General features: G+C 56.1%; 1 protein-coding gene across 1 annotated transcript in view; it reads left to right on the top strand.

Annotated features, from left to right (window-relative positions):
• The window catches only part of AGBL1 (AGBL carboxypeptidase 1), a 220,691-nt gene that overhangs the window by 113,289 nt on the left and 91,741 nt on the right, over positions 1 to 15,661 (top strand). The window contains exon 19 of the mRNA XM_055143569.1: positions 12,478 to 12,607. Coding sequence (XP_054999544.1) covers positions 12,478 to 12,607 — 130 coding nt within the window. The remainder of the gene's footprint in view (positions 1 to 12,477; positions 12,608 to 15,661) is intronic.

The following is a 15,661-nucleotide window of genomic DNA, read 5'->3' as shown; positions in this document are numbered from 1 at the left end:
TCTTTAGTGCTCTCCAATCAGTGCTCTTCAGGTGCACTTGACAGGGTTCAAACCCAGGTACCTGATACAGATTCACGGACCTCTGGACTCCACCAGGGCTGGGGAGAGAATAGTGACAGCAGAACCACCTACACAAACCAGCCTCAGTTTCTTATGAATGGTGGGACCCTCCCTGGAGGCAAGACTTCTGAAGATAGGGAGGTGGTGATGAGAACTGAAGAAATGGGAGTGACCCCCCGTAGCAGGCACTTGGGTCGGAGACTCTGGGAACGAGGTTCAGACACAGAGATTTGGGGGCAGGAAACTGGTGAGTCTTGGGGATCGGCTTTGGAGGGCGCAAGGAGGGGGCAGAGCTGTGTCCTTCACTTCATTTGGCTAACGAAGCTCTTTGCAGATTGGAGACAACCGTGGTCACCCCACAAAAGTGCAGAGACCACCAGATTCATGCACAAAAGTTCAGGACAGGTTGCTCATGGGCAGAGGGTCCACTCATGGCAGAGGGTCTGCGCATTGCAGAGGGTCCACTCATGGGGCAGAGGGTCCACTCATGGAGCAGAGGGTCCACTCATGGGGCAGAGGGTCCACTCATGGGGCAGAGCTCCTGGCAGAGGCTCCAGACCCTCAGATTCAACTCATGCTTGTGGGCCTGACTGACCCTCCAGCGGCTCTTCCCCACTTCCTGGCCATGGTGAGACTTTGTCTGTCTGTCTGAACTCTGCTTGGACAAGACCCCAAAAGCACGGTTGTCAGTCCTCAGCTTAATTTTATTATATTAATTTTTGGTTTCCTTGTTGGCCCACATCTGGGAGTGCTCAGGATTCACTCCCAGCTCTGTGCTCAGGGCTTACTCCTCATGGGACTCTGAGGATCAAACCCAGGTGGGCCATGTAAAGACCAGCGCCGTCCCCACTGTATTTCCTCCCCAGCCCCACCATGGGCTTTGTTGTGAATAAGCGGGTTCTCCCATACTCTCTCTCCAGCCCCTCTAACCCTTCAGCTTAGGCTGCCGCCTCAGTGCCAGGAATCACTGGGCCCCTGCTCCAGCTGGCTGTTGCTGCTTCTGCCACAGGGCGTAGGGGCCCTGAGTCTGCTGAACCTTCCCTGCTGGAGCAGACCCAGCCCCTGGGCCGGCGGTGGGGGCCGCCCCTGCTGGGCCTTGACTGGGTCCGGCTGGCTATTCCCCTTTCTTGCCTTTTCCTCCAGGCCTTGTTCATCTTCAAGCCACCTCCGCTCTGCCTCTTTCCTAGTTCCTCCTTACTCCCCGCTGTACCCCAAATCATATGCCAAGCAAGCCCTTCTGCCACCCGCGGCTCCTGAATGAGCCCCCGTCCCCTCATTTCCCTCCACCCCAAGCCCAAGCTGAAAGCCTGGCATTACTTCCTGCTGTCTATCCATAATCCCTTTCTTTCTTTTTGTTTTTATTTTTGGACCACACCCAGTGTTGCCCACCGAGGACAGGGACCCATTAAAACTCTGGGCTCTGAACTCAGGGGTCACTCCTGGCGGTGCTCGTGGAACTCGTTGGGATGCCGGGGATCGAGCCCAGGTCAGCTGCATGCAAGGCAAGCATCCTCCCCACTGTGCTATCGCCCCGGAGCCCACAATCCCTTAATCCCTTAATTCTTTATCAAGTCCCTGAGATTTGACGTCTTCAGGTGCCCGCCTCTGTGTCACCCTTGCATGCTCTATACTCTCACCAGCTCTGACTTCAAGGACAACTCCAACCTACTAAGCAATCGGCATTTTTACCCGGAGTCGCCCTTCTTTCTGTTTGGGTTGGGGTCATGCCACTCTTGGCTCAGTGCTTGGGGTTCCCTCATGGTGGCGCTCAGTGCCAGGAATCTGACCAGAGCTGGCCATGGGCAGGGCCAGTGCCTTCACGCCCTGCTCTTGTGCCTCCGGCTCCATTCTCCCCATCATCAGACAGACACGTCAGCCCATGTTTACTGCCACTGTCCCCCAGCTTGGCCAGACTTCCTGGACAGTTCGCCCGGGACTCCTCTAATGGACAGTGACACCGTGTAAAGGGAGCTGAAGGCTCAGTAGGCAAAGCGTGCCAGCCTGTACCAACACCGATGGATTTAGGTGGACCCCCACTTGTCTGCAAAGGACTCACGTGGGTGACTCACTGGACTTGCCCCAGCAGCATGAGGGCTGTATCCGCAGCACTGCTCAGGTGACGGACGTGGGATGGGCCCTCCCTCCCTCACCAGCCAGAGTCACATCAGTCTCTGGGCAGGCCTGGAGCAGAGAGAAGAGCAGCCAAACCCAGCAGCCCCGGGAGACTGCTTCCTGTGCAAGGCAGCCATGTGGGGGCTGAAGAGAGTCCAGGGGTATGTGGCCTGCGGGCTGGGGACCCCTGGGACCCAGGGTGCACTGTTGAAGATCACTGGGGGTAGCCCCAGAGACCTCTGCAAGCTGTGGAGGTCCCCAGCTCTGAGATGCCAGTCTGGTTGGCCAAGTGTCATTGGCACCCCACCCTGTGCACCATTTAGGAGCTGCCCGCCCCCCAGAATAGATGGGTGGGTTTCAGCTCCCACCCTGCTTGCCTCTGAATGAGCCGGCTCCCCCTTGGCTGACACCGAGCGTGGTTAGCTCATCCCGACCTCCTCGTCTCAGCCCCCAATTTGGTTTCCGGTCATATTGGCCCACAATTTTAGCTGTGGTGTTTCAGCTAAACAACAGCTGGGAGCTGACAGCCCGCCAGCTGCAGTCTGCCGGCGTGAGGCTCGCGCTCCTCAGCGTACAAAAACGATCCGGTGACTAGACGCCGAGGCTTCTAATTGCAGGCAGGGGCTTGCAGCTGGGAAGTCATCGGGAGACGTTTTCCAGGTCTCAAGCCGCAATCACGCACGCCACCCCTGAGTAGCTCTTCCCCTCCTCCCGCACCCCAGGTCCCCGCCTGCAAGCTCCTTCCCTCCCGAGGAGCAGAACCGGTCCAGACTGAACCACCAGGAGGCGGCTCTGAGGCAGGTGTCCCCTGCCACTGGCCAGGCTCCCACCCGCCTTTCTTCCCAGCTATCTTCCCCCTTCTGTCTCCAGGGGGATTTCTGTGATGCTTGGACCCTGTTTCTTCCTCTGGCGGTGACACAGTGGCACCGGGATCCTGGCCTGGGAGTGTGCACCTTCTGCTCTCTCTGCCTGTCCCGCCACCGCTGCTTCCGGGCGCTGGTTCATCCTGAGTGGGGACAGGGTCGTGGACGGGCAGGGCCAGGACCTCGGGCTGGATGTGACCGACGTGGCCCATGGTGTGGTGAAAATCCCTCCATCCACACAGTGCTCATCTTTGGGGACCCGTGGGCTGGCCGCTTTACTGCTGGCCTCTTCTTTTCGGGGGCCACTTCTGGCTCCGTGTCCAGCACTGTGATTGCTCAGTCCCAAGTCCTTTTGGTGGCTGCCCTTGGGGTGTGACAGGCTTTGGGGTTTCTGTGGCTTCATTGAGGAATTCAGGAGTGCGTCCCCGAGAGGACACGGTCACACCGTGATCTTGAGGGAGAGGAGGGTCATGGGGACGGACCTCGACCTTCCACCTTGTGTCCCTCCCCTGTGTGCCCGTTAGTCTCATGCCATGACCCCTCACTCATGGGACTTCCACCTCCACCCCTTGGACCCGCAGGCAGGGCAGAGGGTGGGTCCCAGCTGTGCACTCTTCTGAGCCCCCACTTGCCCCCAGCTCCTGCCGGGTCGCTGGTGGGGAAGTGACCGTCTCTGCCCGGGGCTGGGCTCAGACCCGCCCCGGCCCTGTCACAGCTGCCCTGGCCTGGAATAGAGACGTAGTCTCTGTCCACCCAGGGCCGAGTCTTGGAGGACCAATCTCATTATTGCATATGGGCATTCTCGGATCCATCAGACACTTTGTGCGGTTTATGTTTTGATCCAATTTTCTTTTCTTCTCTCTGATCAATCACTTTTGAAGTAAAAAAAAAAAACCATGATATTATTTGCCCTTGAAACGCTTTCTCCCTGTCTAAAGCTTTCGCCTTCAATCCTATTTCCCTCCCGATGCTGTGATTGCTGGCTGAGGCCCTCTCATTTCCAAGCACTTTCAACCATTCTCGGGAAGTTTATTGTAAATTCATCTTCTGAAGATTATATGGTTGGCGGTTTGGGCTTGTGTTTTAGAATATATAGTATATAGAAGTATCTTTTATAGGCAACTGAATTTTGCATGTATTATGAGCACTGATGATTGGGATGGATTTCTTCCTCTATTTTGTGCTATTTGTCCAGCTTTTGCCCCTTTGCTTCCTCCCCCACACACACCTTTTTTAATACCTGCCTTCCTTGTGTCTTTGGAATTATCATTCTTTTGAAAATTAATTAGTGCTTGGTTTGGGGTCCATACCCAACGATGCTCGGGTTACTCCTGGTTCTCCGCTCAGAGTAACTCCTGGCGAGGCTCAGGGGACTACATGGGGTGTTGGGGATCGAACCCGGTTGACTGCATGCGAGTCTAGTGCCTTCCCCGCTGTCCTATCACTCCAGTCCCATTTGTTGTGCTTGCTGTTTGGGAGCTCCGCCCAGTAGTACTCAGGGCTGACTCCTGATTCTATGCTCAGGGACCAGTCCTAGTGAGGCTTGGGGACCCTACGGGGTGCTGGGGATCAAATCGGGGCCGCGTGTGAGCAGGGAGAGCGCCCTGCCCTGAGTACTGTCACTCTGGCCCACTCCTGGCATGCCTTGGCCCCCCCTTTCCAGAGAAGAAATCCCTCAGCCGCCCTGGGATAGTCACCTTCCTTAAGTGAACAGACAGGAATCCCCCTCCAGTTGCACCTGCGTCATCTTCTGCCCCTTGGATCCTTCCAGATCCTTTCCCACTGGGCCGTGTCACCCATTTTGGGAAATGCTGGTCGAGGTGGATCATTCGAGAGAAACTGGCCAAGTGTAACTGGGCGAATAGTAGTTCCACTTTGGAACCTAGATTGGGTCTGAATGCTGTTTAATCCCCTCGTCTAGAACATTCTGTGGGTCTCCCAGGTACACACTGCTCACGCATCCCGTTTCTGCCCCTCCCCCTATCCTGCTGACAATATACTCAGAGCCTCTTGGTCTGGCTGGCGCGTCCTGCTCTCCTGTCTGCTCCCAGTCTCCCCAGGTTCAGTCTCTAGCACTGTCCCCTCCTCCCACGCTCTGTGTTGAAAGATTTATAAATATTAAAAAAATTATTTACAGTGATTTTGGAAAGGGGTTCCTGGAGCTCTCATGGATGAGAGCCTGGAAGCAAACTCCCGTATTTAAACAAAAATCCTTTCCATTAAGATCTGTACCCAGGCTGGAAATTCTATTAACAGGAGATAGAGTCCTTCATCTCATAATTAGAAATATCCCAGGGAGACATAGCACATTAACTTGTAATTATAAATGGCTGTTATGCTTTCCTCTTTATAATTGACCCCCGATTCAGAATTAATTGCTTCTGCATCCCTGCTCCATCTCCTGCACGTTCACGGGTCTGGCTAGCAAGCCTGTCAGCAGGCTGAAGACTCTCTGGCGTTTTATATTCAAGGCACTTTTGCATCTGAGTATCTCCCGTCCGTATCAGGTTCCTGATGCAAAGAATTTGCTTCGTAAATGCGTAAATGCACCTTCAATAAAGTGGAATAATTTAGAGTTGGGCTTAATGCCGAAATGCTCAGCTCTGGTAAGAGTTTCTCAGCCGTTGGCAAGAAATTTAAGCCAGATGTTCTCCCTGCTCCCAGGTTTTCTCCCAGATTGATCACGTGGCTTGATTGATTATTGGTTTTAGAAACTGGCATTATGAGTTGGTAGAAACTTCCCCTAATGACAGAATAACAATCTTGCTTGTGTCTGGAGGAATGGCTGAAGGTCTTCCCAAGTCTTTGAACAGTCGGCAGTGTTGCCTTCCTGCGAGATGGGTCTCCTTTTGTTTTTCTCTTTCAAGACAGGTCAGACGCTGGTGGGGACACTCATTGGGAGTTGGAAGGAGAAACTATTCTCTTACCGGTGCCCACTGGCAGGCCCGGGAGGTGCCCGAAGCTCAGCCCGGGGCAGCTCACCCAGTGTGGTTCTCTGTGTATTCAAGTGCCTCCTGGAAATCCTGGGCCAAAGTTGTTCACAAGATTTGATTTTGTTTAATATTCCAGCTCCAATCCCACCACCATTACACCTCCCCACCACCATATTTCAGATGTTTCCATCCCGAACCCCAATCCCTACCCACCAAAGCAGAACCAAGAGAATTTATTTTATATTGCTTGTTATGAATAATCCACTAAAAATGATCCCAAAAAAAGGTGTCTTAGAGGAAAGTGTGTGAAGATTGTTATATGTAGTCCAGGAGCCATTAAGCACTTCTATAAGAGATTAGTGACATGTTCTTAAAGGTTGAGCCTTGTGGGCATATATATGCGTAAGTATATATCTGTATAAATATAAATTCCCCCCTACGATTGGTTGCCTTCTACTTTATTTATTTTTTTTTAATTTTATTGAATCACCATGTGGAGGGTTACATAGTTCTCAGGATCATGTCAGTTATACAATACTCAAACACCCTTCCCTTCACCAGTGCCCATCTTCCATCACCAACCCCCCCAATATACCTGCCGCCCCCTCCCACCTCCCCAGTCCCCGCCCTTGTAAGTGATAAGTTTCACTTCGTTTACGCTTTATCTCGATTACATTCCATGTTTCAACACACAACTCACTACCGTTGTTGGGGTTTCCCCCAAAAAAGAAAAAGACAGTCCTATTGCCAAGGAGGCATTTGATAGTTCTCCACTGCTAAGAATATAGAGATATTAAGTCCCGCTGGCTGTTTGTTACATAACTTTTCTTTTTCCCCCTTGCCCCGCGCCACTGAGTTCACGCCTGTTTAGTAATCGCCACGCTGCCTGACAAAGGGAAAAAAAACCGAAAAGGATGGTTATTTCCCGTCATCAGCAGGCGTGGGGCTCTGGCTTAGTTGATAGTCTAGTAGAGTGTCTGCAAGCAGTTTCTGGAACCAAAGGTCTTACGCTGGTATCGGCTCCGGCTCGAGATTCCACCAGCGTCCCACTGTTCCATGTACATAATTTTTCCCCTTATATCCCATTCCCACGCCACCAGGTCTGTTTGCTTAATGGACATCACACTATGGTTGACGCCACGCCGCGTTTCTTCCCGAGAAAGAAGAAAATTTCTTCTCCGCCGGCGTGGGGATATAGCTTAGTTCAGTCTAGAGAGATGGCTACCACTTTGATTGCCTTCAATATTTCAGCAACAGACTTACTATTCTTGTTAGGATCTCCCACAAAAGTCCGACCCATTAAGAAGGAACCATTACATATTGCTGATGCTAAGATGACATTAGGTTTTGGGTTTCTGTATAAAGTCCAGGGAAAGTACAACCAGAAATAACATCACTACAAACTTTTACCCTTTTATGGTGCTCATAAGATGGAGAAACCTAGAGAGAGGCTCGGCGTCTCCATTTTGCGCTCAGAAAGCCTCGGACCCTGCGCTGTGCTCGGGAGGAAGGGGTTGAGAGAGAGAGGTTAAAAGAATTGGGGGATGCCCGGTTTCACTGTCTCAGCCCACCGTGGGGTCTCCGATCCCGTGCCGGAATTAGTTCAGTGGGCTGCTTGGAGTCCAAGGGCGCTTCCTTGGGCTCTTCCATCATGCTCGCTCCGCAGCAGGGTCCAAAGGGCCTTCTACTTTAAACCCCACCAAATGTGGTGTGCTACTCTTGGTATATCAGTGGTGTAAAGTATGAGAATTCTTAGCCGTGCAGTCCAGGAATAGACTCAGCCATAGGTGAGGCTCATCTGAGTGTGTGGAGAGCAGCCGTGAGCGGTGAACGTGGGAATGGTTGAGTTCTGGGAGTTTTCGGCTGCCAGGGCTTGGTCCATTGGGGCGGGGAGGGAACTCACCCGCCTCACTCCGTGTTGCTCAATTCCAAGTTAATAAGGGCTTAATGCAAGGATGCTTGGGCCCTGGAGTGCTGAGACTCAGTCAGAGTCCCCTCGAGGGCACTGGGGGTCTCCACACTCGGGGATTCGAACTGGGTCATTGCTGGCCCTAACTGCCGGCATCGGTCACTAGTCCCTCTGTCAGCTCCTTCCTGCCTGCCTGTCTCTCTCCTTCCTTTCCACGGCCCCCATGAGCTGTTGTGTGCCGAGGATGTCCAACAGGCTCCAAATTCATTTGCCTCATTCTATTCTTGCAGTTTGAGGGTCACACCCGCCAGTGCTCTGGGGACCCCATGGTGCCAGGGATTGAGTCCAGGGCACATGCAAAGCCTGTGCGCCAGCCCTTCCAGCATGCTGCCTGACCCCAAATCTTCCCCTTGGGAATCCTCTTTTCCTTCCTTCACGAGCATTGAGTCAGATGCTCGTGAGAGAACTTTCTTCCGGCTCGCTGACTCTCCCCCCTGCTGCGGTAGTCCCCTCAGCCCCTCCTCGCCCAGCTACAGGCCAGCCGCCAACTCCTGGCTTCCCACCTGGTTTTGTTTGTTTGTTAGTTTTTCTTTTGTTTGGAGGTCATGCCTAGCAATGCTCAGGAATTACTCCTGACTCTTCACTCATTAATTTCTCCTGGTGGTGCTCGGGGAAGCATGGGATGCGGGGTTGAGCCCTGGCTGGCCATGGGTGGACAAACGCCCTCCCCACACACTACCACCCGGGTCTCCTCCCCACTGCCCGCCTAATTTTTTTTTACCTCTTTCTCGATATTCTCCACTTGCTGAGTTGCGAACGGAGAGTACCTCGGACTCCTCCTCTGTTCTGTTCAGATCTCATTGTCTTTAGTTCTTTCACCCTGGAAAGGTTGATGTCAGCCAGTGTCTGGAGGACGGTTCTTATTTCCTTATTTCCTGCCTTATTTCCCATGTGTGGGCCTGACTTTGCTTTCATCGTTTCTTCCCTGTCCTGTTTTTTTTATTTTGGGGGGGGTGTCACACCGGTGATGCACAGGGGTTACTCCTGGCTCATGTACTCAGGAATCACTCCTGGCAGTGTTTGGGGGACCATATGGAATGCTGGGAATCGAACCTGGGTTGACCGTGTGCAAGGCAAATGCCCTACCCGCTGTGCTATCGCTCCAGGCCCCGCCCCCATCCTGGTTTTGGGCTGAAAAGTCCAGATTCCGAAGCAGCGTTGCAGTTCCGAAAATCGGTTCTGGAGTTCTGCCCTCAGCCACGCATGTGGCCACTGCTGCAGCAGCTGGAGGGAACTCGCCCTGTAAAGTCTATATTATTGATCACGTGGGGACACCGAGGCCTCTGCCTGGCTGGCTTAGGAGAGATTTCATCGCTAGAGATTTTGAACCAATCGGCCCTGAGTCCTGGAAGCTGGGCTGGCCCTGCGTGCGGCTCCTCAGGACTGGGCAGTTCAGTTCTGCTCCCATCTTTCCCTCCTACCTCCTGTTCAGCGCCTCCAGCTCCGTCTCAGGGGCTGAGCCCGGGCCATGTCACCGCCCTCATCTAGCTCAGAGCCCTGGAGCCCCGCAGCGGCACTTTGCTCCCCTGCCCGGCCTTATGCTCTTCCGATTAGTGTTATTTCCTCGCTCTTCTCCTTGGCCCCCGACAGCCCTCCTGCTCGGCAGTCCCCAGGGGGTTGTGAGGGCGAAACTGATGCCACGACAGGCTGCAGCGAACATCAAGTCTCAACTAGGCCTCAGCTTCTGTTTCCCGGGAGCAGAACTTGCAGTTTCTGGTAAACTCCCAGTTGAGGAATTTGCCGGGATAAGGAACTGGGCAGTTGGGTCTGGCTGGTCATGAGGGGTCACTGCACCCTCCTAAGAAACTGTTACCAACCATTGTCTAATTGCTGACCACCATTGTAATAGGGCTGATGCTAAAAATAGACCAGTCTATAAATCGCTTCTTAACTCTGAACCCTATATAAGCTGCTTTTGATTGGGAGCCGGGGTCCTTGTCAAGACTCCGCTGCCTTGGATGAGACTCGGACCCCTGCTTGAGCTAGCGCTGGCTCGGCTAGCAATAAAGCTCCTTTGCTCTTGCATCATCGCGTGTGGACTTGGTCTCTTCGCAATTGGGGATCTGAAACTTGGGCACAACAGAGTCATTGGCAAATGCCCCGGGCAGACGGCCTGTTTTCACTTGGCGGGTCCTAGGTGAGCTCGAGTAAGTCCAGCCTGCCGGTTCCTTTGGCCACGACAGGAGGACACGCCAGTGCTCGTCCAGGGGCTTCTCAACAGAACCATCTTCAGGAGGAGACTTGGCAGAGACCTGTGAGGCGTCACTGATGAGAGGGTGCCTGTGCCCTGACAGCGACAAGAGAGAACAGGGAGAGACGGGCACAGTGGGACACGGCACCGATGGGCCCCTCCACCCGGGCGAGGGTCTGATTTGCCTCCAGAGCTGAGGGAGAGTTTTCCCGCCCCAGCGGGGGAGTGGCGGCAGGAAACAGCCCACTTGGCCCCTTACATCTGCACCCTGCTTTGCTCTTGGGTGCCACTCTGCGTTGGACCCAGCAGGCCCTTCCCAGCCCCAGCCCTGTGCGCAGGCCTCTCTCTCTCGTCCTGGTTCCTTCCCTTACAGGAGGACTCGGTGGGGCAGGGAGCGGGCATCATTTTGGGGGACGGGGGCTCAGAGGCGGGCAGAGCTACAGACTGGCACATAGACACACACGCGCACTGGCTTCTGTCCTCCCGGCCACTTTTGTCCAGCAAAGTGTGCGCTGGTACCGAGGCCCTGGACCCCGGTGCAGTACCCCGGGCGTCATCCTTCGCAGCTCCCCTCTGTGCTGACAGGCAACTGCTGCCGTTGCTCTTCGGAATAGATGCCCCTACCTCCCCCATCCCGGACCACACACGGGGCCGGCTCAGGCCTGCCTGCTCAGGCTCGTTTCCTGCTGGGAGTCAACAGCTGCTGACTGCTCCCTCGGCCTTCAGCCACGCTTTGTTTGGGGCCACGCCCCCCACAGCTCAGGGTGACGCCCAGGGGTGCAGGAGGGACCGGGAAGTTTCAGGGTAGAACCTGGACCTCCAGAACAGCCCTTGGAGGCGTATCTCCAACCCAGCCAAACTTCTTGGCTACGTGGGCAGAGCTCTGCTGTTTGTTCTGCCCGGGTGAGGCTTGCCGTAGGCAGAAGGGCTTTCCTGACCCTGCACAGCCCCGTCTGGGGTTGCCTCAGTTTACCTGGTTAGGTACAGTTTACCTGTTCATAGACTCCGTGAAACTGGAACCATGAGCGAGGGTCACTGTCCTTTCTCCCGCTCTCTCCCACCCTCCCATCGTGTCCACCCTTCTAGGACCAACCACTCTGACACGGTTATTAGTTGCTGCAAATAGATATCGTTTCACATCCTGCTTATTATTGGCGTATCAAGTTGATGTCTCATCTGAATTCAAAATCCCTAATGATAATCTCTCCTAAGTTCCCTGGGTCACCCATTTATTATTTAGTGTTGAATAACTCACCAGGGCCATAGTTTTCTTTTGTTTACTCCTCAACCCACCAGAAATCCCTCTCATTTTTTTTTTCTGTCTGACTTAATGACTTCTGGTTTTGGAGGTAAAGTATGTGTGTAGGATTAGACGCTATTTACTTATCAATGCTTATTTTCTTGATTGGATTTGCGAAGGTTAGGTGTTGAGTTCTTTCTTCTAAGGAAGGTTCTTTTTAATAAAAAAAAAACACAAGAGAGATAATCGTCAGTAGATCATCTGTTCTGTTTCATTTTTCATTTCCCAGCCTGAGACCCCTTTTTGCAGAATTGATTAAGGCATGTGAGACTTCAGAAATTGTTCTTCCGCATGCCTAGGAAATTATTCTTCCTGCCTAGAAATTATTCCTCTGCATCATCCGAGATTGTCTGTTTTGGGGTCAGCACTGGGGTGTGCTGAATATGGGCTGCCCAGGCAGGCGGCCTCTGGGGGTCCCCACTTTGGGGACGACCTTTCTGGCAGACCCTCCTCTCTCTCCTGCCTCTCCCCTGTTGAGTCCCTTGGCCACCGCCCTGCCTGGGGCGCTACCACACGGGGCTGGCAGAGGCTTTCAAAGGGCGTGGAGACCTCCCATGCTGGCCAGCTCGATCTCCGGACAGAAGGACGGACGGGGAGGAAGGACAGAGGCGGGATCATGAACCAGAGGCGTCTCCAAGGCTGGCTGTGGAGCGGGTGCTGAGAGACCGTCCCTTCCTCAGGGCGCAGCCTCATGACCCGTGAGCTTACCGCGCCTGGACACACTGACCATTCTATCCCCCCTGGAAGGACCATGTGGGGGGAAGATGGGCCAGTGTGGGGCTGAGGGCTTGTTTTTGTCCTGACAGTGCTGGGGGGTTACTCTCAGTTCAGTGCTCAGGGGTTGCTCCTGGGGGATGGGGAACTGTGCTAAGTCAGGGCTCATCCCTGGCCCACGGAACACCCCCCTGGACTGTGGATGAAATCGCCCTGGGCGAGTGACTGGGACCCACCGGGCAGCGGGTGGAGGGAGGTGGACGTGGCCATCTCTGGCGTCCACTCCCTCCCCCCCTTCGTGCTTCTCACCACATGTCCCTGTCCTTGCTCCGCAGCCACCGGTGCTCACTGCGCGGGGAGGACCTGAACAGATGCTGGCTGACGCCCAGCGCCCAGCACCAGCCCACCGTCCACCACGCCAAGGGCCTGCTGCACTACCTGAGCCGCCGGGGCCACCGACCTGTGGTGAGTCTGGCCAGCGACTGGGAAAGGGAGCAGGCGGGGCGGACAGCCTCTCTCTCAGGAATGTTCTGGAGCAGAATCAGGCAGAGCCGCTGTGGCACATTGACTGCCTCTGCCCTGCCTGCCAGCAGCTCCCCCACGCCCGGCTCTGCCCACCGCCCTCTCACAAGGAGAGCGACCCCTGTGTGAGGGGTGACCTTTTCCCAGCAGGGCTCGTGGGCAGCCCACGCCCCGGTTTGGGGGTCACAGCTCCCACGTATCATTGGGGGGTGCCACAGGGTGCTCCCCCTCAGTATTCCCTACTTGGGGGGGTCTTGAGGGGTTTTTGTGTCTGGGGGTTTCTGGTTGTTGGTGTGTGGAATCACCGTTTGGGGAGGCAGCTCCTGTGAGCTCGGAGGAACCGCAGGTGCACCTGCCATGGGTGCGAGCAGAGGCTGCTCCAGGCTGAGACCGGGCGGGGAAGGCGGGAATGCTCTGAGGCCGCCAGTGAGAAGGCTGCTCTGCCCGGCCGTCCCTGGATCTGCTCTGCAATCCTTTCACGGGGGGTGCGGGGACACGCTGGTGCTCAGGGCTGACTCCTGGCTGGGAGCTCAGGGATTTTACTCTCAGTGGGGCTCGAGGGACCCTCTGGGCTGTTGCCATCCAACCTGGTGAGCCACGTGCTAGTCCCCCACTTTCCCCCCATCCCCCCCGCCCTGTGGTACCAGCTCTGCAGCCCTGCTCTGGAATCTTCTTGACATCTCAGCAAAGGGCCAGAGGCTGAGTGTGTCCCTGCAGTCTTGGGAGTGTGGCAAGTGGGTGGGAGAGTCAGGGCCCCTCCGGCTCGTGCCCACGGTGACCTTAGCACCCTTGGCCGGCCACCCCTCTCTGAGACCGCAGGACCCTGGGCCTCTGGGGTTCTCCTCCTCATCATGGGTCACTACAGGGATAGGAGACAGAGAGAAACCCGCAAAGGCAAAGGCCCATTGGACCGAGCCTAGGAGACACAGGGGTGTTCTGGGTGCTGCACGCTCAGCGTGCTGGGTCCCGGGTGACGCATGGCAGTGGGGAGAGCTTTGCCCCCCAGGGGCTTAGCTGGCCATGCCTCCAGGTCCCTGTTAGTAGTAGTTCCTGCTAGTAGCCGGTGTACCACCTCTTTACCTTCCTTTATTCTCTGGAGGGGCCACAGCTGCTGGTGCTGGGGGGTTACTCCCAGCTCTGCTCAGGGGACCCCAAGGTGCCAGGGATGTCACCGGGGTGGGATGCCTGCACGGGAAACGCCTGCACAGTCACTCCGGCCCACGTGGCTGCTCTTAGTCCCTCAGTCTTGCACACCGTCAGGGCTCCGAGACCCACCATGAATTGTCGCCAACCTCGCGGTCTGGCCCTGCCTGATGCCCGGGGAGCAGGGGTGTTGGCCAGGAGAGCGTTCTGGGCAGCTCAGCCCGGCCCTCTGTCTGCATGGCCCAGGGCTGGGGGGCGCTCCAGACCGGGGTCAGCCCTGCCCGCCAAGACGAAGCCATTGGCCTTTCTCCTCAGAACCCCACTCCGGGCTGGCCTGGCAGGCGGCTGACCCGGGCTTGATCCCGGCACCCTCCAAGGTCCCCGAGCCCTGCCAGGATCCCTGAGCACAGGGCGAAAGGAAGCCCTGGCACTGCCAGGTGTGCCCCCACATCCCCCAAAACCAAAAGCATTCTCACTCAGATCGAACATGTGTCTGTCCTGACAACCTCAAGCCCGTCCCCGTGGTTTTTACCTTCGGTGTGGGTGAGCCCTCCTGGGCCCCCAGAGGTCGGAGGGCGACCTCGGGGGCGGGGGCCTCCGTGGGAGAGGAGGTACCTGCAGAGGGAGCCCAGGCTGCTCTGAGCCTCAGCGCCTGCCGCCCCCACACCCCCCCCCCCCGCGGCAGACCAGGCTCCTCTCTGCTCTGACAACCTCTAATTGAAGAGCAGAACATTTATTTTAAAGTGTGACAGGTGAAAGGCTTGTTTAAAAATCTAAATAAACATTAATTAACTGTAAACACGACAGCCAGACATGCTTCCTGCTGGGACCATCCGCGGGGAGAGAGGCAGCGACAGCTGAGGGCCGGGCGGGGTGTGCAGCCTGGCGGGCGGAGCCAGCGGTGCCCTTGCTCCAGTGCTCAGGTCGGGCCTCCCCTGGGCGCCGCAGGGCTCCCAGCCACTGACTCCTCCGTCTGCGGCTCTTGGGAGAGTTTCCTGGAGCAGCAGGAAGCCCCTCTCCGAGGGCTTGGAGCTGTGAGGAACTGCGGGCAGGAGTGACGGAGAGAGCCGAACTCGGGACACAGTGAAAGAAAACAGGGCCTGGCCCCACAGGGGCGTGGCAGTTTGTAAGCACCATGGTGATGCTCCTGTCTCCACTGACCCCTGCACTCACCACTCATCCATGCAGCCATCCAGCCGTCCACTCTCCCACCCGTCTGTCCATCCATCTGCCCATCCACCTGCTATCCATCCACCCACAAATCCATCACCCACCCACCCGCCCACTCATCCCTCCATCTACCCACACGCCCACTCATCCCTCCATCTACCAACCCTCCTACTCATCCCTCCATCTACCCACCCGCCCACTCATCCCTCCATCTACCCACCCACCCACTCACCATCTACCCATCTGCCCACCCACCTTCTCACCCAGCCACCCACCCACCTGGCACTCACCCACCCACACACCCTCCCCCCCCCCGCCCGTCCACCTTCCGACCCAGTCATCTACCACATGGCCATCTGGGCAGCTGTCCAATTGTCCCCTCGCTGCCCCCAAGCACGTGTGTCACTGTGCCAAGCAGGGGTGTACGTGGGTGAGAACAGTCTCTCGGAGGAGCCACGGTTTCCTTTGGGAGAAGGTGGAGTCGGTCAGCAGGACGGTGAGAACCGCACAGTGGCCTTGGCTCGTGTGAGCCAGGCCGGGAGGTGTTTCCTCACCGTCATGGCCTGGGGTGTCCGGGGAGTGAGCTCAGAGGATGCTCAGGGTTGGTCTCAGTGAGCCAGACGCATCTTTCCCGAGGGGAGAGGAAGCAGGACGCACGCCGGGCCTGTGGGAATGAGGCGGGAG

This window comes from Sorex araneus, chromosome 6, assembly GCF_027595985.1.
Source record: "Sorex araneus isolate mSorAra2 chromosome 6, mSorAra2.pri, whole genome shotgun sequence".
NCBI classification, from domain to species: Eukaryota; Metazoa; Chordata; class Mammalia; order Eulipotyphla; family Soricidae; genus Sorex; species Sorex araneus.
Note: the sequence above shows the minus strand (reverse complement) of the source record. Positions and strands in the feature narration are given on the sequence as shown.